Source organism: Megalobrama amblycephala, linkage group LG16 (genome assembly GCF_018812025.1).
Source record: "Megalobrama amblycephala isolate DHTTF-2021 linkage group LG16, ASM1881202v1, whole genome shotgun sequence".
Taxonomy (NCBI): Eukaryota; Metazoa; Chordata; class Actinopteri; order Cypriniformes; family Xenocyprididae; genus Megalobrama; species Megalobrama amblycephala.
This window is the reverse complement of record NC_063059.1, coordinates 1,114,113-1,140,750: the sequence shown is the minus strand read 5'-3', so window position 1 is coordinate 1,140,750 and position 26,638 is coordinate 1,114,113. Positions and strand designations below refer to the sequence as shown.

The following is a 26,638-nucleotide window of genomic DNA, read 5'->3' as shown; positions in this document are numbered from 1 at the left end:
GAGGAACAAACCACACACAACACACAAGAGCAACTGCAGGCTTCACTGCCTGAACCAACTTAAAAATAACAGCAGAAACTATAATTCAAGTAAAAGCAGCAGAGAGATCCAGAAAAGCACACATGCACTCATCACGTAAAAACAGTGCCTTTCATTTCAACACAAACACAAATGATCTGATTTCATCTCATCCTTAGGATTCCTTCGCCCTCAATATGGTCCACTCTAGTGACAACATTCCTCCCTCATCCCAACTCTTCCTCATTTTATCCAATACCTGCTGTAATTCAGAGGGATAGTTTTAGTTTGGCACTTAAGCAGAATATCAGGAGCAAATCCTTCCTGTAAGGACACGAAATCCAAATCTGTTTACCACTGACTGTTTATAACGTCTAGAGATTAAGTAGGCTATACTCGTTCTGCGGTACCGTTGCTCTCACTGATGGTCCAAAAGATTCGTTATAGATGCTCATTTAACTTTATATTTGTGCCTGAAATAAAACCCTTAGTACTTTCACCGTCCAATAAATGCACATCTTTGAATAAGTGCGGATTTCTAGTGTATTTACTTGAACTTCTCAGGTGATATCAATGGTTTGACCCATTTCAGAGGTGGGCAAAATTAGAATTTAAAATAGACTGAATAAAGCTTCCTACAAACTTGATGTGTGATGCCGCACAGACTGACATAGTCTCACTTTTAGCTTTCTTTTAACTATTATAGTATTTCAAAGAACATAAACTATAGGCTCATCAAGTCAGCTGTCACTTCGGCACAAGGCCCTGGGCGGTCGCACACTTGGCACAGACGGCTCTGTAATATTCCAAATCTTTCAATCATAAATTCTTGAATGTGGAGTGAGGATCATTTTGTGAGTCCAAGCGCTCAGATTACATTGAAGTGCATCGTTCTGTATGGAATCATATTGTATTTGCAATTGTGTTTATATGTGGACGCATAAACTGCGACATAATCCAAATGCAATTGCAAATCTTGCATTACCGTTTGGGTTTGCGCTGTCGCGAATGCAGTGACTGCCAGATTTCAAATGGAAGAGCAAAGTCCATTTGCAACTGTGTTTCCCATGTCTTAAAGGTGCAGTATTTAATAATCCTGCCGCTAGAGGTCGCTAGAGGCCTATTCAAAACAAAGGCGTAGCTTGATGACGCCAAGTTTCAGTGCTGAATCTTGGGACATGTGGTCTCCATCTCAATGGACGGTGCAAAAGAATAGGGATTGGACTCAGGAAGAAATCATGTTCATGCATGTGATTATTAACGTTACTGTAGTATGAAGCAGAGCAGGACCGAGTGTTGTGGAGCTGAACGAGGAGCTGGAGCGATTGATCAACACACGCCTCACGAGCAGCGGGACTTTTATTATGACACAGTCGCCGGCGCCGCTGCCGCTTTTCCGGTCATGAGTATGAGGTAACGCAGCTCTGTTTATCATATTAGATACATTTGAGAGTGTTGAAAATGATGTTATAACGTTACTCTGTGCGTTCGCTCGGCGGCTGCTGTGAGACACTGTTACACACTGCAGTAAGATAGATCGATTTTACAATATCATATTAAATGCTGGATGATTGTGTTGATAAATGACATGCAATTCATTTTAAAACGTATTGTATGATGGAGAAAATGCTGTATTACTGTTACTAAAAATAAAGCTGCATCTGATTATGCTATGTTAGCTACTTCACAAAACAGTGTTTTTCTCTGAGGCATGGTAAAGCATGAGACTCGCAAAACATCAAGAAAATTAGATTCAAACAAAAATGTTGAGCTATATAACAATAATTAGTTTTCTGTCTATAAATATATCAAAGCAGTTGTTCCCTTGTCTATTAAAACATGTAATATATTAAAGGATCTTTGGTGTTTCCATGGTTTCTACAAAATAAAACAGGAAACCGAGGGTAATGCGGGTATGACGCCATTGACAGGCGACTCCTCACACGTCCCGGAGCCTTGGTTAAAAATGCAATTTTCTCACGATTTACAAATAGATGGAAACATTTGGGATATTGTAAGTACTCAAGTGAACAAAATATATAACACTGGCCTAGTGGTTTTTGGATTTTTACTGCAAAATTCTTACATATTATACCTTTCTTACATATTGCATCACATATGCAGCCTGCCAAAACTCAAATGCAATCGCTATTCATTAAGCATTTGAATTTCCGATGCCTTATACAGAAACCTGTCAATCAGTGTCAGAGGTGGGACTACACTATGGGGCGTGTTTGTATGCTAAGTGCAAATTTTTGTCTGTAAAGCCACTATTTATTATATTTTGTGAAGACTTGAAGTATTACTTGTATACATTATCTACCTCCAGCCTTAAAATCGATAACATTGTGTGCATCTCATAATATTGGTTCTTTCCTATAATGTACAGTTGACAGTATGCTGTGTGACCTTTTACTTGGTTAAAATGTGTCTTTTGAGGCACCTTTACTTTATATAATGTATGCAATTTTATATTTTATATTACCCCTGCCCTGTATGTTTTTTTTTTTTTTTGCTCTTTCTTTATTTTACTTTTTGTTTTGTTTTGTGATTTTGTTGTTAATAGGGTTGTATATTTTTGTATACTTATTGATAAACCTAATAAAAAAAGAAATGTCATGCGAATGCTTTGAACAATGGAGGTAATAAATTAAATTGTGGAGGAACTTATGGTTTCCTCTTAAAATGAAAATAATGTTCGAACGAGCGTTTAATAATATTAAAAGTGTTTATTTGGTAGGGTTTTTATTCTCCCAATAAGGCAGCATCCATTTAATAATTTTAATAAATACAATCATTTACACTCTATGATATTATTGCATCCCAAATACTGAGGTGCAAATAGTATCTGCCAATATAAAGTATAGATAGCAACTAATTACTATTTTAAAATAATCTATCGCTATTTTCACCTAATGTAAATACAGTAGCATATCACTAAGAAAATGCTATTGTCACTTAGTGTAAATAGAATATATTGCTTTTTCACTTTGTGTAAATAACATCTATCGCTAAGAGTGTAAATAGCAGCTGCCTAAAAAGTTTGGTTGAATGGATTTAAATGAATGGACAGAACTATAGCACACGTACATCTCTGAGACGTCTATCTGATGTGTGTGTTTACGTCTGGAAGAGTGTTTGCTCATCTGCAATAGGTCTATAGGACGTTTCCTGTCAGATGTCAAATAGACGTTTAGAAGATGTCTTTAAGATGTTTATGATTTAGAATATGTAAAACTGACATCTTAAAGATGTCTATCAGATGTTTGTGAACAGCAGATGCTTTCCAGATGAAGTGATCTTTAACAGACACCTTGCAGACGTATGTGTGCTATCTGGGATAGATTTCAATAAAATTGTTGTAACTGTTTTGAGACCTCTGGCCCATGGGGTTCTTCTTAAAATCCTAAATATTACTCAAACTGAATTTATAAACGTCTGCCTTTAATCCAATCAGGGTTACTGGCCAACCTACGTCACATTATTATTAATATTCATAACTCGAGCCTTTTCCATAGTACTGCATTCGCATCAGAGGCTCGCTTGCTACATAAGAACGATTTGACCTGATCATCCAGAACTTTCCATCTAATTATCTGAAATAAATGAAGCACAACATGGCGCTTCACTGTATGACACGATCACTTTAAATGATGTTGACGCGATGCGCTCGTGCAGTGCAGCGATCGCTCATTTCAGATGAAGTGCATTTAATGAGAGTGTGATCTGAATTATTAATCCTCTGTTATTGCACGGTTATTACTGTTATTACTGTGGTACTTTCGGTTTTGCGCGACGGCGCGCGCTCTTTGTTTACGTCGAGCGCGTGCAGCAGTAGCGCGAGCCCTGCACAGAAAGATGAAGATGATGGTGGTGTTAAAGCAGATACTCACCCATCGTTCAGCTGTGTGGTGTCTCCATAATGTGCCATGTGCGCGACCATTATTCGCGCGCCCACAGCTGTCGATCCGCGCGCCAAGTGATATCTGCAGATGAGAAACTATAACCCAGTCAACGCTGAGCCCATTCATGCACGCTGACACTGATCCACACACACACACACACACACACACTCACACTCACTGGTGTTTCCGTGACTGGCAGCAGCAGGAAGTGGCGGGAACCAAAGCTTGTTTACAGCAAATGTCCATTACAATAGAAGCCATTGAAGACAGAGATTAAATTAATAAAACAATATTATTGTTTAATGTGCAAATGAAATAATACTAAAAAAAGACGTTATATGAGTTATGCAAAACCACGCTGGTTTAACAGCAGGGTCTGAGGACCCCTGGAGGCCAGTGAAGGTCTAGGGCAGAGATGAGCGCTTTCAGTGTTTGTGTTTGTGTTTGTCTCTCTCAGACTATAGCTATAGGCTATCTCTCACCACACTTATATCTGCTACAGATGGACGCTGCTAGGATGTTTAGTTTAGAAGTCAAATGTTATCGCTAAACTGCAAATAAGTGTCAAGTACTAGTGCTGTTATTACAACCTATGTAGGGAGAGTGGGGTAAGATGAGCCATTTTTTGTACTTATGTTGTCCTCAAATAAGGGAAAATGAGGCAGAAGTACAATGAAAGTAGCCTATCTTAAGTACTTTCAGGATGTTTCCTATCATTTTAAATGATCCGAATACATCTATGACGAAGGGTTCTAAAAAATATGACTTCTTATTTAAAATAAAAGTGTTCCTGTGGTTCAATTTACCCCAGGTTAGGGGAATGTTGATCTGAGTAAGTTGGACCATCTGGGTGTAAACTGACCATCTAACTAAATCTGAATCAAACAAGAGGTAAAAAGAAGTCATTTAAAAAAGAAGACAATTTACCTCTTTTAAAACTAATTCCTTTTACAAATAATCATATTTCTTTTCTTAAAGCTGACTTAAACAACATAAAACCAACCAAATGAAGTTGAAATTTCTATATTTTTAATTGTTTATATTTCTGAAACAATGTTGAACACCAAAGTTGTAACCTTCCCAAAAACAGACTAAACAGAGAGTCCGTTAAATAAATAAATTTTAAGAGTTTGTTAAAAAAATTAAATAAAAACTAAATTGGAATGAATGAATAAATGTAGTTTTTCTGCAATCTCAACCATGTTAGGCCATTAGAATGGCCAAAGAATGGCAACTGGTGAGCATGCTAACCAATTAACATGCTAAGCTAACTAGCATAAGACAACAAACAAACACAACTGATAAAAAATCACTGTAAGGCAAGGCAAGGCAATTTTATTTGTATAGCACATTTCATACACAATGGTAATTCAAAGTGCTTTACATAAAGAATTAGAACATAAGGAATAGAAATAACAGTAAAAACAGAGAATTTTTCTATCTGGATGGAATAGCTAGGAAGTCTTAGGGAGTTTTTGTTGTTGTTGTTGTTGTTGTTGTCCGTCAGAGTGGATCTAAACGGATCTATCCATCAGAGCAGATCTGAATGGATCTTCCTCACACGACAGGACTGCTACCTGTTAAGGCACTTCAAACTGATAAACAAAGTTTCAATCTCCCCTTTTGCCGTCACACAGCCCTAATCCCCCTTCCGGAGATATCTTATCTATGCAACGCAGTTTAAATTTCCCCTTTGGAAAGTGTCCCGACTGTAATCCAGAGATATCTTAACCATGCACCACAGCTCAAATTATAACACACACACACACACACACACACACACACACACACACACAATTAGACAGTATTTTCAAAAGTTATCTCTGGAACACTAGGTGGCGCTGTGTTCAAACTTCTCAGTTACTTTTAGGTCATGCTGTCAGTGATCCCTACCAAATTTTGAGACGATATGTCAAATCAATTAAACGCTATTGCAATTTATAGCATATTTCAAAATGGCGGACAGATGGTTTGTCTGATCCTGCCAAAACTGGTATCCACTGAATCGGAATGACACAAGGAATTCATAGACATCAGGTTTTGATTTCCTGACAAACTGTTCAAAAATTATGAGCAAGAAGAGCCATTTTTCAAATCTCATGACCTGTAGGTGGCGCTGTTCCCAACTTTGGCATGGACCCTCAGATCATATGGTTGATGAAGCCTACCAAGATTTATTTCAATTTATCAAATTTTGGCCGTGAAACAGCCTCTTTTGGGTCAACTTTGTTAAGAATTGGGCAAAATTTGAAGGAGTAGCAGCGAAAAACGGAGTACTGTACTTTTTAAAATGGCCACAACTCTAATGCAGTGTTTCCCAACCCTGTTCCTGGAGGCACACTAACAGTACACATTTTCCAAATCTTCCTAATCAAACATGCTTGATTCAACTCATCAGTTCATTAGTAGAAACACCAAGACCAGTAATATATGGTTCAGATAAGGGAGACATCCAAAATGTGTACTGTTAGTGTGCCTCCAGGAACAGGGTTGGGAAACACTGCTCTAATGGACGGAGTCTTAATTAAGATGAATTAAGATGTAAGATGTTGAATGTGATCAGCATAAGGAGAGAAATCTGGTGTACTAAGTTTCATTTTTCTAAAACAAATGGCTAGTTTCGACTGAGTGGTTCAGTTCAGTACAGTACAGTATGCAATTTTTTGCCATTTTCATAGTCAAAAGTTGTTGTTTACTGTCACGAGAATGACGTCGATTGCTACTTTACAGCATACATCACGCCTATCAAGTAAGGGTCCTGTTGGCGATGGAAACGCAAGCCGGATCAGGGTTTGCCGTACTGAACTGAAACATACCGCACCGCTCGAAACAAGCCAAAAGGGTTAAAAAGTTGGTCCTAGAGACCCCAGAGTTGGTCAGATTACTATTCATTAACATCACTACAAGTGTGCCAAATTTCAGAATTGTCCTACTTATGGTTCTTAGGGCTGCAATAGACTCCCATTGAGGGAGGAAGATTAATAAGAAAACTAACAGATACACAGATACAAAACCTCTCAACTATCAGTGTTACCATGTTAAAGATCAACTACTGAATGTGAAGTCTCTGCTGTCTTGCCAGATGAAACCTTGCTAACCAAAAATAAATAAATAATAATAAAAAAGCTGTACAATAATACTGTAAAAATGATCAATGTTTAAATAAAAAACTTAACTCTTAATATGTCCAACATTATCAGTTGTCTTTCAGCTCTTTCCTGCATAAATCTTGCTAACAAAATACAAGAGCACAGACCATACCAACATAAAGACCTTGAAGTATGCAATGGCTTTTCCTGCAGCATACATCAACACAAGTCAAACAGGCCTACCACTTTTTACACGTAAACAATTACAAAAAAAAAAAACCCAGAACATAAACATTTTGCTCATTTTCTAACGTAATTTATTATTAAATGCATGTGACACTGTTCTGACAACACTGTGCATGTGGTTTTATTTTGTTTTCTCTTTTCCTTGTGTCTCTTGACAGCACCTATTAAGCGCACACAGTTGCTGTGAATTAACTGGAGGTGGAATGGCAGCGAACTGACAGAACAGATTTAGGCTTTGTGAAAGTTCGGTCAAAGAGAACTTTGAAAGCTTAATTGATGTAGTTTCAATCTATCCATCCATCCATCCATTATCCACTGCTTATCCGGGAGGCTTCGCGGTGGCTAAGTAAGGACACCCATATGTCCTTTTCTCATACGTCCAGCTCATCCTGGAGGATCCCAAAGCATTTCCAGTCCAGCTGAGAGATATGTTGCCTCCAGTGTGTTCTGGATCTGCCCCGGAGTCTCTTCCCAGTTTGACATGCTTGGAACACCTGAGCAGATGCCCGAACCACCTCAACTGACTCCTTTCAACGCAGAGAAGCAGTGGCTCTACTCCGAGTCTCTCAGGGAGCTGTGGTGGAGCAGCCACTGACAGACTTCATGACAAATGGAGGCTCATCCAGGATTTGATCCCGGGACCTCTCACTCCCAACGATCAATAGCAAAGATCAGTCACTCATGACAGACACGGTGGATGTGGCGGCAGGTCTTAGAGAGGCGTTTGTTTAACATAAAATATACAAAGGTCCAAAAGTGAGGAAAATCATGTCCAAATAAACAGGGGATCTTGTGTCCTCGTTGTGCTGGGGTATCCTGAAGGAAGGACAGTGTTCAGACAGAAAGGAGTCCAGGTTAGGTGGTTCGGCAGTCGTACACACTCCCCTTTTCTAGTCCGTTTGTTAGTTTTCTGTTTGTACTGCTGCTGCAGCTCCATCACCTACAACTTTTTCTATTGCAACAACCATGTCATTCTGAACTTTAACTTTCCATGCCTCTCCACAAAACAAAGGAAATGAATTAGGCCCTCATGTTCTAAGTACTCTCATATAACAGAATTGGAGACCGCCAGATCTATTTGGTTCAGGGATTCCACCAAGGCCACTCTTCCACTTGCTGTATGCTGGCAGTTGTCCATTTTTTGTTGGAAGCCATGTTTTGAAACTGTCTTGCCGAGTTAAACTCATGTTTCCAAGCCTGGCCTTTTGAGCATCTTCTTGAAATTGGACGGTCAGCTCGAGTTATTCTACCAAAGTCAATATGAAACTGTCCAAGCGAGTTTGCTCCAGCCACACCTTCCACTTCCTGAATTTCAGTGCTTCTTGTTGTTGTTAGAATTGAGGGATCCCATATACTCATGTGTGCTCAAATTTCACATTTGATATGAGTGGTCACACAGCAGCATTTAAGCTTGTCCCTCCCACAACCAAACTTCTGTGTGTCTAGTTACGTCTTGCACCTAACACGTCTGGGTCTCCACATTTGCACCCCTAAACTCTACCATTTCAGTAAAAAGTTTAATATAGCACACATGAACATCGACCATCCCAACCTAAGACAAAAATACAAAAATATTGATATAACAACACAATGCTTCACACAAAAACAACAAAACATGAAATCCATACAGAGCATATACATTTCTGGATACAAAAACTTATAAACACTTTATATAATGGTGTACTAACTGAATCCAACAACTATATCACACTGATTAATTATTTGTTCCATTTCATTTCAACAAAGCATCTTCGTTGAGTGCAATCCATGCATTATAACACTAGATGGCGCCGATTACATTTGCATGAAATGACACAGAATCTTGCCATGGATGACGGTCAATGGCTGAATTCAAAATCACATACTAACATACTACACTTACAATTTCTGCTATAGAGAGATGAGGTAAAAGTAGTGTGCTAGTATGCAGTTATGAAATGGAAGAGTTGTAGTGTGTCCAGCAGGAAAAACATGAAGGTAGAGCAGCTGTTTATAAAGGACTGGCATATCACTGGCTGTAAGCACAATGACCGAGCTTCTTGTTAAAAACTGCGTTGGGGAGATACTTGGTCCTGGCATGACACATTCATAACTGGCCATGAGAATCTGTGCCAAGGACTTGTCTAGTCAATGAGGACTTTGCTGAGAATCTGCCCAGAGGGCATGTCAACTGTCATGGTTTTTGTTCCTGGGTGTCAGTCCACCATCTAGTCTGGATATGGACTGGATTTGACAAAAGTAACCTGAAGATAAGGATGAGACAGACAAACTGTCATGTATGTTTTGGGTTTTTGGTTCATGTCTTTTATTTTGAAGTTTAGTCACAGTCAAGTTTCCTGATTGTCATGTGCTTACCTAGTCTTGTGTCGATTTTACAACACTTCAGCTTGTGATTCTCATTAACTGGGGGTCATTTTTAGGATTCCTTACCTAACCTAAGTCTCTGAGATCCTGACACTTCTGGAGACTCCAGGTAGGTTGCAGTTCTGGAAAATGGCGCTTGAGACTAAAGGGTTCCTGATGGTTTCACACCTAATTCTTCACCTTAATTCATATTTTTTTTGCAGTTAACATGTGTCTTTTCTTCTCCACCTGTTTTTGTCTGACCCTGCTGAACAATGACCCCAATGAGCGTTTTGCTGTCTATTGGTCACGCCTTAATTTAGCAATTTCTAGTATTTCATTAGTATTGCATCCTTCTCATGGGCATTTAATAATTTTTGACTTTTCAGTGTGAGTTAAATCTCTTTTTTGGCCCAAACGGAGGGCACGTGTAGAAGTTTGTGTTGAGGTCAGGGGGTCGTCACCATAAATGCACTGGTGAGTGAGGAGGGAGACCTTGTACTCAATCCTGAGTGAGACAGGAAGCCAGTGAAGTGATTTGAGGATGGGGGTAATATGGTCGTATCAGCGCACCCTCATCAGGATCCTAGCAGCACTGCTCTGAATGTACTGCAGATCCTGAAGGCTTTTGTCAGGGATCCCGATGAGGAGCGCATTGCAGTAATCCAGTCTGAAGGAGACAACTGCAGCTCTCAATCTGTGTTTCACAATCTATATTGTTCATTCCATTTAAATATATATACACGTTTTTCACTATTTATTTTAGTGTCGACAATTAGTAGCATTTTTTAACACGTCTGTATATATATACACCGATCAGGCATAACATCATGAGCACTGACAGGTGAAGTGAATAACACTGATTATCTCCTCATCACGGCACCTGTTAGTGGGTGGATATATAAGGCAGCAAGTGAACATTTTGTCCTCAAAGTTGATGTGTTAGAAGCAGGAAAAATGGGCAAGCATAAGGATTTGAGCGAGTTTGACAAGGAACAAATTGTGATGGCTAGACGACTGGGTCAGAGCATCTCCAAAACTGCAGCTCTTGTGGGGTGTTCCCGGTCTGCAGTGGTCAGTATCTATCAAAAGTGCTCCAAGGAAAGAACAGCGGTGAACCGGAGACAGGGTCATGGACGGCTGAGGCTCTTTGATGCATGTGAGGAGCGAAGGCTGGTCTGTGTGGTCCGATCCAACAGACGAGCTACTGTAGCTCAAACTGCTCAAGAAGTTAATGCTGGTTCTGATAGAAAGGTGTCAGAATACACATGTATGGAGCTGCATAGCTGCAGACCAGTCAGCTGACCCCTGCCCATGCTGACCCCTGTCCACCGCCGAAAGAGCCAACAGTGGACACGTGAGCATTAGAACTGGACCACGGAGCAATGGAAGAAGGTGGCCTGGTCTGATGAATCACGTTTTCTTTTACATCACGTGGCTGGCCAGGTGCGTGTGCGTCTCTTACCTGGGGAACACATGGCTCCAGGATGCACTATGGTAAGAAGGCAAGCCGGCGGAGGCAGTGTGATGCTTTGGGCAATGTTCTGCTGGGAAACCTTGGGTCCTGCCATCCATGTGGATGTTACTTTGACACGTACCACCTACCTAAGCATTGTTGAGACCATGTACACCCTTTCATGGAAACGGTATTCCCTGGTGGCTGTGGCCTCTTTCAGCAGGATAATGCTCCTGACACAAATCAAAAATGGTTCAGGAATGGTTTGAGGAGCACAACAACAAGTTTGAGGTGTTGACTTGACCTCCAAATTCCCCAGATCTCAATCCAATCGAGCATCTGTGGGATGTGCTGAACAAACAAGTCCGATCCATGGAGGATCCACCTCACAACTTACAGGACTTAAAGGATCTGCTGCTAACATCTTGGTGCAGATACCACAGCACACCTTCAGGGGTTTAGAGGAGTCCATGCCTCAACGGGTCAGGGCTGTTTTGGCAGCAAACACAATAGTAGGAAGGTGGTCATAATGTTATGCCTGATTGATTTCAATAAAACTGAACATGGGTTCAACTTCAACTCGCCTTCAGTGGACGTACATTACCGAGTTTCTCCTATGATGCATCATACTAATGTGGTTAATCAGAGGGTTATGTCACTGTACGGGAAACACACCCCTGTGTATCGTTTTGGTTGCGAGTCATCAATAAAGACATGAAAATATATAACTGTTGTGATGTTTCAGCAGGCTGTGTTTATGGCTTTGGCTTATGTAGAAATCCAGGAACATAGAAAGAGTTCACTTCATAGAGCAGCATCTGTGCTAGATTCAAACCTATTAATAAATCATTTGAATTATATTAACTGTGATCAATAATACTAAGACAGTGATCTGACCTCGTCCATTAAAAATGGATACAGACAAACTGCAGAAAGGAGATCAATGAATATAAATGCTACAAATAAATTGCTATGTCTAAAATGCTATATATGAATTCAGTCACATTTTTATGGGTGGTACAAAATAACTAATAATGTCAGATATAAACGTAGACAATCTGACTAACCTGTGCAGTCTCCACAAAGACTTTTATTCAAACTGTTTTGAATATATCACATGGTCCCCTCATATTCTTTGCTCACATTTTGTATTTTCTACAACATAACTAACTGCATCTGAAGAAATGAATAGCAGATAATGGAAGTGATCTGTAACAGATTAAAAAGATTACAGAAGGAGAATTGCCTGGGTTTTGTACAACGATTTACAAATAACTTTCTGTATTATGAAATTATGTTTTATTTTGTTTTGTATGAATTCTGGTGGCTGTTGTCTGACCAGGTTTACTTAAGAATTTACAACAAGTTCACAGAAAAAATAATGGGATGGCCTTTTTCTGGGGAAAATGAAATAGTGGTGCCAACTCTGAACTTGAGAACTGTAAATATAGCCAGGATTTATGAGTGTTATCTTAATATAAAACCCTGCATCATATTGACTGGGAACTTAATTACTTCTGATTACCGTCTTAATTACTACTTACAGAGCACAGTTCCCTGTATTAACTATTTACTCTTATGTGTGTGGTCAGAGCAGCAATCTTCACTCTATGTGGCAATGTTTTTTATAGTACAGAAATTATAAACAATGAAAGTGGTTGACTCATTAATGCCACAGTGCATGTTGGGAATGTCAGTGCTATATACATCAGACTATTACAGATAATGAGTAGAGCAGAAGACATTACAGTAATACAGAGAGATAATCTTCACAGAGCTGCTACACCAGTCATTTCCTGCTCCTGTTCACTCTATACAGTTTTAATATAATTGTACAACTACTGTTTTAAAACAAATTACAGAATGGAAAGCAGTAGTCAAGAATGCAAAATTCACACTAAATGTTTAATTATAGTATGAACATTTTTGATTTTATAGACAATCACACACAGGGACACTGTCGCTGAAGAATGGAGCAAAAACCTGTTTGTCTATTATGAAGTGTTCATTAGCACACAACAAAAGCAGCATGAAGAAATGGCCGTTGAAACAAGGACAGCAGCAGTCTCTGTCAGCAAATGTTTATTTCAATGTTTTACTAATGACACTGTGTATCACATTTCAGTAAATGAGAGCGATTGGAGTGGGAAACATGATCCCTCATGAATCTGGCTGGCCAACTTGACTCTGTTCCAGTGTATTTTATGGCATAATGCTCCAGTAATCACATTTGACCAATTTGACATTAGCTCTGTTTATGAGAAGTGAATATCGACTGAAGCCTTACAAGCGAACTTTGGTAAATGTATACTGCACAGTCATTCTGCCTTTTCTAGCCCCATAACGCAATTTAGTCTCCATTTGCACATAAAGCCAATATCGTAAAGTATACTTTTCCTTAAGACTTTACATCGTACCACAAATGTAAATACACATAATACAGATAAGGTAGATATAAAAAGGCATTAGCCTAACACTTTGAAATCTTACATTTTTCAAACATGAAGGTTTCATTGAGATATTTTTTGAGGCTCGTGAAAAAAAATGATAATTCTTTGTGTAATTACACTGTAATATAGAATGGCTGAGTAATATTAATTAACAACATGTAATTACAATAGGTTAGGTTTTGCCTTAGTGTTAGTCGCTTGTAATTATGTGTATTGTATTATTAATTTACAGGTAATCACAGTGTGCTGATATACAGACATATTGCACAGCTACTCATGTGATATTGCATTTATACAACAGTTCAAATCTCAAGTTGACAGTTTGACCAGAGCTGCATCCGAAATCACGTACTGTTGAGTAGGTACTACATTTGAATTTAAATTTATTTCACGACCATTGAAAAAGTATGTTCTATATAGTACAAATGCGTGTAGTATGAATGAATTCGGACGTACTACATCCGCCATGTTGTTACTGTCACATGACCTACCAGCGTCAGTTACGTCCCTTCAACTTCAACATTCACAAATCCTCTCCTGTTCCCATTGCATTACCTGTGTCTGATATAACATTCATTCTTCAGGATGTCCATAATATTATAAACATTATAAAAATCTGTTTGAATGTCCACTAAGGAAAGCGATCTTTGTATTTAGTCCTTTTTACAGTTAAGGGAATTTTCCACAACAGTGCTAAAACAATGTCCTTTGATTACAAAAGTCAATTTCAATTTAAAAGTCTCTTGCGACTGACTCTTTCACTCAAAGTTTGCCGCCATCTAATGGCGTATTAATGTAACTTTCACTCAATCCATATTATGCACTAATACCAAATACAACAAATTATTTATATAAAATAATATTTATTGAACTACCATATTTAAATTAATAACAATAGCTATTATAATTCAGTCAAATGTACAAAAGTCAAATGTACAAAAGCAGAGCTCTACAGGATGTAAGTTAAATATAGTCTTAATATTAAATTATCTAATTTAACACAGCACAATTCAATTTGCTCTGGAACAAGTAATAGATGAATAAGACCAAAGATTGCCAGTTTTATGTACCCAAAATCTCATGTTGAACCACTATAAGAGACAACGGCAAATCCCCAAAGCAATGGCTGAGATAAAGCTGTTCTCAGTGGGTACACGAGCACTGAACGACTGCTGATGGCCTGGAGCTCATACCTCTGAAAACAATTTGTAAAATAGGTGCTATGATTAAATATGAGCCACATATTTTAGGTCTAAACAACTACATTCTCGCCTAAAAAACTACAGTTCATAGTACAAGTGTAGTATTCGCAAAAGTTACAGTAGATTTGCTCGGCTGTCGACAGTTGCTTCAAGCAGAGTGATGCAAACTATGAAAAGGTAAGAGTGCTGTTATCACTAGAATATCACACAGCTATCAGACAATCAGATTCAAGAACCAGAAAGAACTGTTGTATAAATGTTTATATAATAACTTGCAGTAGCAAAGATTGGTTGCTAGTTGTTTGTTTACTGCACTTGTTAACCTCTAAATATGGCTTCCTGTGGGACTTTTTCACTAGTTTTCTGGTCTAGCAGGTAAAATGATGCATCTGATCACTTAGTAAAGAAGCAGCACACCTTTCGTCAACAACACACATGATTTGAGGAATCATTCATGTACCTTGCACAAATGATTATGGGCTGAATTCTAAAAAAAAAAAAAAAAAAAACTGATGTTTGAGCAACATTAAAAGTAGCAAACAGCACAGATACTGACCTGTAGAAGTTCCAGAAAACAATTGCATGCCGTTCATTTATATTACGCAGTCCATACTAATCTTATTACACTGTAACATGAACTATATAATGTAAAATGAAATATCTCAAAAGTAATTTGTTCGATTCTTTGCGAGCAACAAAGCCTGACATGCGAGAGCATCCGAAGGGGAGTTTAGTTTGAGTTTGTTCTGGCTATAATGGGTCCATTGAAACCCACAGAGGAACAGTGCCATGCATTTTTAATCAGGTGGCTTCTGAGGTCACTTTCTCCATTCTGAGGATGTGAATTATGAGCAGCTGTGGGATGAAAACCGAACCAAACTGAGAGAAAGACAATGACATTACCTCGCGACAGGAAGACGTGATTTTATTACATTGATCTGTGATTTTCACTTCCAATAATTGCTGTAAGACAGAGCAGCAGAACTCACATCTCCAGACAGCTGATGGGGGCTCGTACGGGATTGTGTGCGGTATGAAAAAGTAGGAACAGAAAAAATATCTTGGATTATATTCTCGGTTGGGCTGCAGCAGACAGATAATTCCTTCATTGGACCACACTGGTAGAAGCATGAGAGTGAGGACATGGCTGAGTGTTGCGTCCGGGTTAATGAGTTTCTCCTGTGAGGCTGTGCGGAGCTGTGCAGAGATCCAGTGTGATGAAGACCAGCGATGCTGCACTCAGAACAGCAGCAGCATCACGGCGGTCCACTGCTGCAAACTCCCTCTGCACGCTTTCCTCGACAATCTGGACTGGATCGTACGGAGGCTGTCGGGACTGCTGATCCTGCTGTTGCTCTTTGTGGTGGGTTATTTCATCCAGCGTGTCGTGTGTCCACGTCCCCGCCGGCAGACACCAGAGGAGCCGTCACTTCTACATGGACACACGTCCCAGGACTCCCTCACTGGGGACTTCAGCTCCCCGGTGCTGCTGCTTCCCACATACGATGAGGTGAAATATCTGCCCACATATGAGGAGATCATGATGGAGGTGAATACAGACAATCTGAACCCGGAGGAAAGACGCACAACCTTGCAAACGTCTAGAAGAGCCAGAAACTCTCTATAACTCGCTGTGTTTGAATTGATTCTGGAACAGCTAATGCATTTATAATGTGTGACTGACTTGTCATTAGCAGCTTTTCAAGATGTTTTTACATTCAGGTTTGTCTCGTACAATGATTTTGTTGTAATAACCAGTTCTAGACAGCTCTATCACATCCTCACAAATATGCAAAAATGTGTTAGTAACTGATCTGTGCACATGTGCTTGTGTACAGTCTGCTGAGGACAATTAAAATTGCTTGAAATATCACATATTTTCTGGAATTAGTGAATCTCCATTTACTGTATAAATTCAACAAACATTAAACAAAAGCTGGCGCCATATACTTTCTCAAAACACATTGTTGGTTGCTTACTGTGCATATTAATAGAAACAATATGAGAAGAAGATGGACTGCTCAATAAAAAATGAATGGGAGAAATGCACATGTGCATTAGCTGGAACAGCTTGAAAAATTATTTAGCATGACTTCAGTTAAGAAGCAGAGTTTATGAGACCACTGTTGTCAGATTTTAAACATAATCTTGAAAGAAAATAGATCGATTTTATCCTTCCCGCAGAATGAACTTCAGAATTTCAATGTTTTGCACATCATAAATGATTTGCCTTTTTCTCCAATGTCATAAAATCCCTCTTGATGTCATCAGTGTCACCAATCCCTGCCATTTTATCCTCATGGATAAAATCAAGTTCCGCCCTAAATTCTTCAAGAAAACAAAAGTAAGCATTTTTTATTACAAATAATGTGAGATCTTGTTGGCCTGGCACACGTTTGACAGACCATTTGTTTAGCATCATGTTTGGTGTGAAAGTCCCTTAAGGCTGAAATTAAATCAACTCATGTGATGTGTTTAAATCAAAATATTCAACAAGAAAGCATGTATGGTGGGACTTGATTTTATCCATGAGGATAAAATGACAGGGATTGGTGACATTGATGACAATAAGAGGGATTTTAGATTTGCTAACCCCTAAACCTAACCCTCAGTGGGGTGTGAGCAAGTCGTCACACGAAAACGTGTGAATTTGTTGCAAGAAAATATATGCAAATTCATTATCAATTTGCCAAAACGTAAAATAGTTACAAATTGTCATGAGACTGTTGGCCAGGCTAATTGACAACAAGTTCTCCTCTCTCCTTTTAACAACAACAAAAATAAAAAAATGAAAATAAACACAGATGTGAGGTTTAATGTAGTTCCAAACGTAGGTTCGGGAGGAGCCTAAACATTCAGTCCTGTCAATCATCATTACAAGCATATATAAGCAGCAGTCACTGCGTCATCCCAGTGACAGTTCTTCCAGCATCCCTCCTCTTCCCCATCTCCTCCTCTATTTCTCTTATTCTCCCTCTATGCAGTACTGTTATAGGGGGGTTAAGCTCAGAGCTCAAGCCGAGCCTCGGGTTCGAGCCTCCTTCGAGGACAACAAGCCAAGTTTGTTTACTATGAACGACACTGCAAACCCTAACGGTCAAAATAATTAATTGGTTTGAGTAGGCAAACTCAATTTAAACAAATTGGTTCAATCAAATTAACTTTTATGAGTATTTAGAACTGTCTTTTTCTTTTGAATTTCCAAAACTGACACATTTTAAGTAATCTGAATTGTTTAATTATTTTGAGTTTTATGAACTTGTTTCTTTTAATTTAGACAAACTTAAATTTACTTGAAACTGGGCTGAGATTTCTATTTCCCAGCATTCTTTGCTATGACACTCAAAAGGTAGAATAAATGTTAAAATTAAGTGTTACATAATGTTTTTTTTTTTTTTTTTGTGCAAGATTAATGTTAAGTGGGGGATTTAGTAGTGTTTAATGTTTTGCTATCCCAATTTTGCTGTACTCTTCAGCAATTGCTATGCTAATGTTATCAAAGCATTGTTTTACCAATTAGCATTTTCTGAATTAATTCACATTTATTTGTATAGCGCTTTTCATGATACATATCCCGAGGCTCAAGCTCTGAGTTAAACCCCCCTATACATATAGCTAACTAAATTTTCACTACTAAAAATATAAGTTAAGATGTTAGCGCTGATAGCCTCGTGGGCAGCGTGCCGACATATTGCGCAATTGCGCTACGGGCGGCCCAAGTTCGAGTCCCAGCTCGCGGACCTTTCCCGAACCCGCCCCCCTCTCTCTCTCCCACTTCGCTTCCTGTCTGCTTATTGTCCTATCATAGTAAAGGCAAAAACGGCAAAAATATATCTACATAAGTTAAGATTACTTAAAGGGGCTATATGTAAGATTTTTACTTTAATAGAGCATAAAAATACCCCAATATGTTTGCAGATATTTAGGAAACGTGCTAAGTTCACCTACTTGTTTCTCAGAAAAACAATGCTACAGCCAGATATTCTACTTTGAAATGTGCGTTCCGTGTCTCAATGTCTGTCTTTGTTTTGGTCCGTGCGAAACCATGTGCCGCCAGTTTATCCAATAGTATTTTGACATCACAGGTTACCAGTTGGCGGAAAACACAGCATATTGCAGCCATGGAAACCAGCAAACAAACTGGGTCAGAGAATCGCAGATTCTACTTGACCTAAAAAGCCTCTGCATCCATCTAAAAATCTCTATGAACGACAGCATATTAAAACACAGATAAATCAATTCATCAGCTTACAGTGTGTAAGTCTCCTCAGCTTTCATTGTCAATTGCGCTCCCTCTTGTTGCGTGTTCAAACTGGCAACCCGCGTCTTTGAACGAGGGGCGGGGCAAACAATATTTTGAATTTGGACTGCAGTACCTATTTCGACCACTGGGTGTCATTCCTACATAGAGCCCCTTTAAGATAATTTTAAGTTTAATGTATGTATTAACTTACTAAAAAAATTCTAGTTAAGAGCAATTAAAATGTATGAGTACAAAATTGAAATCTGCCAGTTCTACTTACTTAAACTTTTAAATTTATATTTTAAATTTCTTAACTTAAAAAAATTGATGTAACTGATTACCTCAAATTTTTTTGCCAACTTTACAGTGTTTAGCACAGTGGGTTCTTTTCGGAATATTAAGTCTGAATGTGCACCCAGAAGACCCTAGCAACTACCAAGCAAACATCCAATACATTCTGGCAACTGCATAGCAACACCCTAGCAACCACCCAGAACTTCTAAGCAACTTCATAGCAACCACCGAGAAAACCTTAGCAACTGCCCTGAAACTATCCAGAAGAGCAACCACGAGAAGACTCTAGAAACTTCATAGCATCACCCTTGCATCCATCCAGAAGACCCTAGCAACTACCTAGCAAACATCCACAACACTCTGGCAACTGCTTAGCAACAAACTACCAACCACCCAGAACACACTGGCAACCGCAGAGCAACAACCTACAGTAGCAACCAACTAGCAACCTCCCAGAAAAAAAAAAAAAATCTGAAATCGCCCCCTATAGCCTTAAATAGGGCACTATTTGAGGAGACAGTCATTTGTAGTCGTGTCCGAAATATAGTGGACGTTATCGAGTGCACTCATTCAATCCCATAATGCACCAAATTAATGAGTGTACAACTGATGTATGCTCAACGTAATGGCATTAAGTGATTAATAACTTATTATGAAACATTCCTTAAAGTCATCAAGCAATTATTCAAGACAAACTAATAAAATAACAACCAAAAAAAGACATTAATAAACTAATAAAACAAACTTTTTGATATATAAGTAGGCCTATAAGCAATTTAAATATAAAATGTATTTCCAGTCAGTCGTGTATAACAGCTGAGGTAAACAAATGTCTGTAAAAACAGACATTTTGTGAGTTTTCTTGACAGTATTCAGTGTTGGGGAGTAACTAGCTACGTGTAACGAGTTATGTAATTTAATTACAAAATAAATGTAACTGTAATCAGTTACAGTCACAGAGAAAAAAAATGTGTAATTAAATCACAGTTATGAAAATGTTAACGATTACAAAGTGGATTACATCTGAATATTTTCTGTAAAAATATCAAAAAGTAATCAAATGTAATCAGTTACATTAGTTTATTAAAGTATTTGAAATAGGGTACATTTTAAATAATAGTTACAATTTACATTTTAATAGTTACATTTTAAATAGGGTAAATTGTAATCTTTAACCTATTACATTTCCGAAGTAACATTGACAGTATTGTTATGTTAAACATCTCATGTCAGCAGCCGGCAGGTATGTAATCCTTGTGACACGCGTATGCATTTTTCTGCACGTTATACAAACCAACAAACTACATAATAGCACTAAAACACGGGGACTTTGAAGATGTAATTGCGGTGTGCACCGGTGTACAGAGATGTGACAGTACCAGCAGGAGGGCGCAGGTGGCAGCTCTTATTATGTGTGTCTATTCCAGCAAAAGTAACTCTGATTGGTTCTGTTCACTAGCTGGGGTTGAACTTGTTATTTTATTGGGTCCCTCTGGTGTTTGTTGCTGGCTGAGCTGAAATAATTGATAACAATCGGATTAAACCTCTTTTCTTTTTGGAGGAGGAGACTGGAAATTTTTTGGAAAACTAAATTGCATGTTTTTGCGGTTTTCATTAAACTCTCAGGCATACAAGATGACGCTGTAGTATATATATATATATACACTATACTGATTCATAAGTGTAAGGGAATATACAGAAAACTACTCAATTTAGTGGGGTCCCCTGTGATTGTCACCACCTTTCACTCCACTAGTAACATCCCTGAGAATACCCATAATGCACTGTGATGGTCGCACCGAATGTATTTGCGTGTCTGACCAGAAGATGGCGCCCGCAGCTGAATCATGCATGCATCCGTTTTCCAAACCTTTTGCTTTGAACAAATTCTTTAATTAATATACATGCTACTTTCCATGACAAAGTTCAAGATAAATCTTTTAAAAAATATTTTACATATCTTCAATATATATATTTTTAATATACATCCCGAAAGAGATTCTCACCGACCAATGCACAGCATTTATGTCACACACACTGTGCAAACTATACAAGTTATTGGGGATTAAATTGGTTCATAATAGAGTTTATCATCCTCAAACTGATGGGCTGGTTGAGCGGTGTAAAGGGGTCATTACATGAGAAATCAAATTTTCCTTGATCTCTTGAAATACAAGAGGTCTTTGTAGTATTAAAACATCCTGCAAGTTTCATAGCTTAAAATATTTTGGAAGAGGTACATGACACTCACAGTATAAGGGGATTGAATAGTACACAACTCAAGATCACAAAAGAAACAACACAAAGAGAAGAGACAGCATGATGATAAACAAAAGCAGAAAATAATAAATGAGAAAATGAGTAGAACAGGGAAAAGTAAATGACTCAAGTAACTTACAACAAAACATAAAGGAAATTAAAGCTGCAAGCAGCGATGAAAGGGCCCTCGCACCCGGGCTCACCACCACCCGTTGGCCTCAGGAAAACAGTGAACAGTGGGTGACATGCATGTAAGCGAGTAAATACAGCAGAATTACGGCAAAGTCATTTCAAAGAGCTAGACTTCCTGTTGCCAGCAGGTGGCGCTATAATTGTAACTGAATATTGCCATGTTGATGTCTTCATCCCCCCTGGCCCACTGGCCACCCCGATTGTAATTGCATTTTTAAAAGACAAAAATAATTTCTATTGATCTAGGAGCAGAGGACCTCGATCATGTCTGTATGACAACATTCGAACTGCGAAACTCCCGCGACACTCACTTGTAATCCTGCTATCGAGAGAGTTTCTATAGCACACGTTTTCAGTATTTGTAAAAACAAAAAATGTGGAGACGATGAGTTCAGCTTCACTTCGGTGCCTGGATCAACTCAAGAGTTTGAGCACACAAACACATCTTTCCAGGTAAGTTATTAAAATTATAAAAATATTCTTTTAGTTCCTTTCAATTCTTTAGTTAATAAGTGTCAGCATTTTATCAATGCTTAGCTTAGCTAACTATTGTCATGTTATCTCTAAGTATAGGGAAATTCATTAACTTACTTTTTTATTATGAAATATTTAATGTGATGCAAACGTAGATTTTTTTTATACAGTATAACAAAAACATTCTAACATTTGTTCAATAATAGGCCTACATTTTTTGCTGTTTTTGAAACATGTTCTGTTGAAATGTTTTGTTTAGGTGTATTTATGTCAGTAAAATGTGAGGAAAATGAAGAGAAAGGCAGCAGAGTAGCAAGCAGCAGCCAAATGACTCTAAGACACAGGAGGATAATAGGCAGGATGAAAGAGAGAAAGAACAGACTGACCCAGAGAGTGAGAATCTCCAGAGAGCAAAAGCCCAAGAGAAATGTTAGGTATACCTCCACTCACACACTTGACTATTTGACTAACATTATAATACAAGAAGTGATATAGAAATCATAGTATAAAAATGTTTAAAGAGTTCAAAAACCTTAGAAATCTGAGTTTTCTTTGTTTTCTAGCCCTTTCCCAGACAGTTCAGGAGACCGACTCTGAGAATGAAGAGGAGCAAACTAATCATGCTGACCCAACTGGACCTCCAGGTAAACTACCTTCACACATACCTTCATTATAAGTGTGAAAGTCTTACCTTCTCAGTTTGATTAAAGAACCTGAGCCAAATGTTGCAGAATGATGGAAAAAAAGAACAGTAACATTAAATCACTTTTCTTCATCTTGATTTTTCCCCCCTGATGTGTAATAGAATTTAAAAAGCTAATTTTTGTTCTGTCACCATTTCCTTTTGTTCTAGACATTTCCACATCAAGAGCTGAGGTTCCAGTCCAGCCACACCTTAAAGTCTTTCCCAGGACTCTCCAGGCTGACAGACGAAGAAACTTTCAAGCCTCATGGTACAGTTTACACCCATGGATAGAATACTCCCAGTGCCAGGACTCAGTGTACTGTTTCGCTTGTAGAAACTTTGGCCTTGCAAACACCGATTCAGTGTTTATGTCTGATGTGGGATATACGAATTGGAAAAAGGCAACTTTCAAAGACGGTGGATTTGCTGTACATGCAAAGTCTGAGGCACACATAAATGCAATGATGGCTTGGAAAGAATTTGAAAGAAGAAAAACTGTTTCATCTTTAATGACTCTTTTGATTAAGGATCACAAAAAGCAAATACAGGAAAATCGCACATACATAAAAACTGTTGCACAAGTCTTTTAACTGCAACCCAGAATATATCCCAGAGGGGTCACAGAGAGACAGCTGACAGCTGATAGAAATATTAAATGTCATTGCCAAACATGACCCAACCGTTACAAAAAGAAATTGTCTGGGAATCAAAATGCAAAATACACAAGTCATCATATTCAAAATGAAATTTTGGACACACTGGCTGTGATGTAGCACACATGGTTAAAATGAAAACACCTTAGACATGTTTGTTAAGATCTTTATTTTGTTTGTTTTTACTTAGAAGCAGTAACATGGAAGGTGCACATTCCATGGTGACTGCTGGTAATGTGGAACACTCAATAAGGTGGTGAAATCAAGAAATGTGTGAATATTAATGTATGTGTTTCGTTTCTGTGTCTTACCGGTTCCTGGAAAGCCCAAAAAGGAGTGGCCCGCAAACAGGAAACCAGTTTTATGGCATCCTGAAGGGGAGGAGTTAGTCAATCAAGGATTTGTGGAATAAGATGTCTTTTACATGTATACTTTGATGAATTATTATGGAGAGAAGCCTTTGGTTAAAGGAAAACTTTATCTTGGATGTGACTTGTGATGTTGAAAGTCTATGTGAAGTGTGAAATGTCCTGATTAACAAATGGAGTGTTGGGATTGGTCCGTTTGAATACTAAGGGAGGGGGCCAGGAGAATAAAAGACCAGTGGAAATGCTTGAACAAGAGGATTGGTGTTTGTTGGGTCTGTAGCCAACCGTTTAGTCTTTTTTTGTTTTTTTGTTATGTCTTGAGTTGTACTTTAAGTAGTTTTTTTATTATTTGTTTTTTTTGTTGTTGTTTTTTCTCCCCCTGTGTTATCTTGCCCAATCCATTGGACATGTTGCCTTGGCTTCTGCTGTGTATAGACACTTGAATCTTTGGATCCTGAAAATAAAGAACTTTTCCATGGACTTTTTCTGGAGTTTTGCCATTTCTTTTGCTGTCAGTCAGCCACGGTATCGACCATCTTACCACAAATGGTGTCAGAAGTGGGATAAGAAGCCTTTGTGGAGTGACTGACAGTAGAAGAGGTAAAACTGCAAACTTCAAGATGACCTCTAGGGGATATGGAGGTCTCCAAAGGATTACCCGAGCTCATCCAATCCTGCTGTCTGAGGGGGAAGAGGACACTGTTGAAGCTCAAGCAGGTGATTTGGAGTTGGGGGCAGGGGTAAAGTTGAGGAGCCTATAGATAAGACTATGGGAGTGCCTGGGAAACATTCTAATGCCACTCTGATTTGTTTTTATTGCCAGCAACCTGGACATAAGGCTTCCCTTTGTCCCCTTAAAAAGCCCAAAGTGACTAATATGTGTTATGTTCCTAGGAATGAGTGCATTGGTGAATCATCAACAGCTACTGAGAAACATAGTCACCTTATAATGGTAACGGTAAATGGTCAGCGTGCCCAGGCTTTGGTTGATACAGGTAGTACACAAACTTTGGTCAAATCTGACTTGCTAAATTGTGAAATGTTGAATTATGGTGATACTGTGTGCTTGGGATGTGTACATGGGGATGAACAAATTTATCCAACTGCTGAAGTCACTGTAGTGATAGAAGAACAAGCATACCTGTTAAGGGTGGGGGTGGTTGAGAAACTAGCATTTGATGTGGTTTTAGGGGAAGATTTTCCTTATTTAACTGATTTGGTGGGTTCAGTATCCAAAATGTGTGCAGTAGTTACAAGGTCCCAGACCAAAGGATTGCAACCCCTTCCCAATGCTGATGCTGATCTGTTTTCTAATGCGGGGAAAGATAGAAAAAGTAAAAGACAGAGACGACAAGAGAAGTATAAGGGGAAGGATAGAGTACAAGAGAGCTTACCAAATTTTCCTGACCCTGGGTCTGAGTTTAACTTGCATTGGCAGGTCCCTGATAATTTTAGGGAATTGCAAAAAGAAGATGTTGCTTTACAGCCCTTGTTTGCAAAAGTGTGTGAAGTGGATGGTAAGCCAGTAGAGGTACCAAACTTTGGAGGGGACCGGTATATCTTAAAGAACAACCTTTTGTATCTGGCTGATACCGAGAGTCCTAGATTAGTGGTACCTAAGGCCCTGCATCAAATGGTTTTACATCTGGGTCATACCATCCCTTGGTCAGGGCATTTAGGCCAACAAAAAACATATGAGCGGGTCAGTCAACGATTTTATTGGCCAAAAATGTACCAAGATGTGCAGGACTATTGTAAAACTTGTACTGAATGTCAAATGGTAGCACCTGTTCGAAGATCTGATAGAAGTTATCTGCAACCTTTGCCCATTATTGGAACTCCATTTGATCGTATAGGGATGGACATAATAGGTCCCTTGGTTAAAAGTAGTTCGGGTCATCAATTTGCATTGGTGATCTGTGACTATGCTACTCGATATCCAGAGGTGTACCCCTTGCGTTCAGTACAAGTTAAGCACATTGTGAGATGTTTGGTAGATTTGATTTCAAGGGTTGGAGTTCCGTCCGAGATTATCACTGATCAGGGAACAAACTTTATGGCTAAAGTGATGAAGTTACTGTATAAACATCTAGGCATTAAGGGAATTAGAACTACACCATTTCATCCTCAAACCGATGGTCTTGTCGAACGGTTTAACGGTACCCTGAAAAACATGCTTAAGAAGTTTGTTGACGAGTCTGGGAGGGATTGGGATAAATGGATCCCGTTTCTTCTCTTTGCATATAGAGAGGTCCCTCAGTGTTCAACCGGTTTCTCACCTTTTGAACTTTTGTTTGGCAGGCAAGTTCGTGGCCCCCTGGACGTGCTCAAAGAAGGGTGGACAGCAGAGGAACCAGCCCAGTGCAGTATCGCTTCATATATTTTACAGATGCGGGACAAGTTGGAGAACTTTAGAACTCTGGCTAAAGAGAATTTAACTGCCGCCCAGCGAAAACAAAAGGTATGGTACGATACACATGCCAGGGAAAGGAATTTTAAACCTGGACAAAAAGTTCTGCTATTATTACCATCAGGTACCAGCAAATTGTTGGCCAAATGGCAGGGGCCGTATGTCGTGACCAGGAAACTGGGTCCAGTGACCTACGAGATTTTGTGTCCAGAAAGAAAACAGCCTAAGCAGGTCCTACATGTTAATCTCTTGAGAGAATTTAAAGAGAGGGTGTCTGATCTCAAAGGTCCTGAGGATGTCAAAGGTCAAGTGATGATGGTGAGGGCCATACTGGAGGAAGAGGATGAACCT

At 38.8% G+C, this 26,638-nt stretch overlaps 2 protein-coding genes across 7 annotated transcripts in view; one reads left to right on the top strand and one right to left on the bottom strand.

Annotated features, from left to right (window-relative positions):
- si:dkeyp-97b10.3 overlaps positions 1–4,106 on the bottom strand; it is a 32,771-nt gene extending 28,665 nt beyond the window's left edge. For 3 of the 6 annotated variants that reach the window (XM_048161174.1, XM_048161176.1, XM_048161177.1), the window contains exon 1: positions 3,912–4,105. In XM_048161174.1, coding sequence (XP_048017131.1) covers positions 3,912–3,961 — 50 coding nt within the window. In that variant the 5' untranslated portion in view covers positions 3,962–4,105. Of the gene's footprint in view, positions 1–3,911 lie in introns of all 6 variants that reach the window. The other 3 variants (XM_048161179.1, XM_048161175.1, XM_048161178.1) reach the window with 2 other exon arrangements.
- Positions 4,107–15,302: 11,196 nt separating this feature from the next.
- On the top strand, positions 15,303–16,584 carry LOC125249549 (uncharacterized membrane protein C3orf80 homolog). The gene has a single exon (XM_048161859.1). It carries the CDS (start codon positions 15,839–15,841, stop codon positions 16,334–16,336), a length of 498 nt encoding a protein of 165 aa, XP_048017816.1. The 5' UTR covers positions 15,303–15,838; the 3' UTR covers positions 16,337–16,584.
- Positions 16,585–26,638: the final 10,054 nt, after the last annotated feature.

Coding starts and splice junctions, on each gene's coding strand:
- LOC125249549 (XM_048161859.1), top strand. CDS start 15,839: ATGAGAGTGAGGACATGGCTGAGTGTTGCGTCCGGGTTAATGAGTTTC.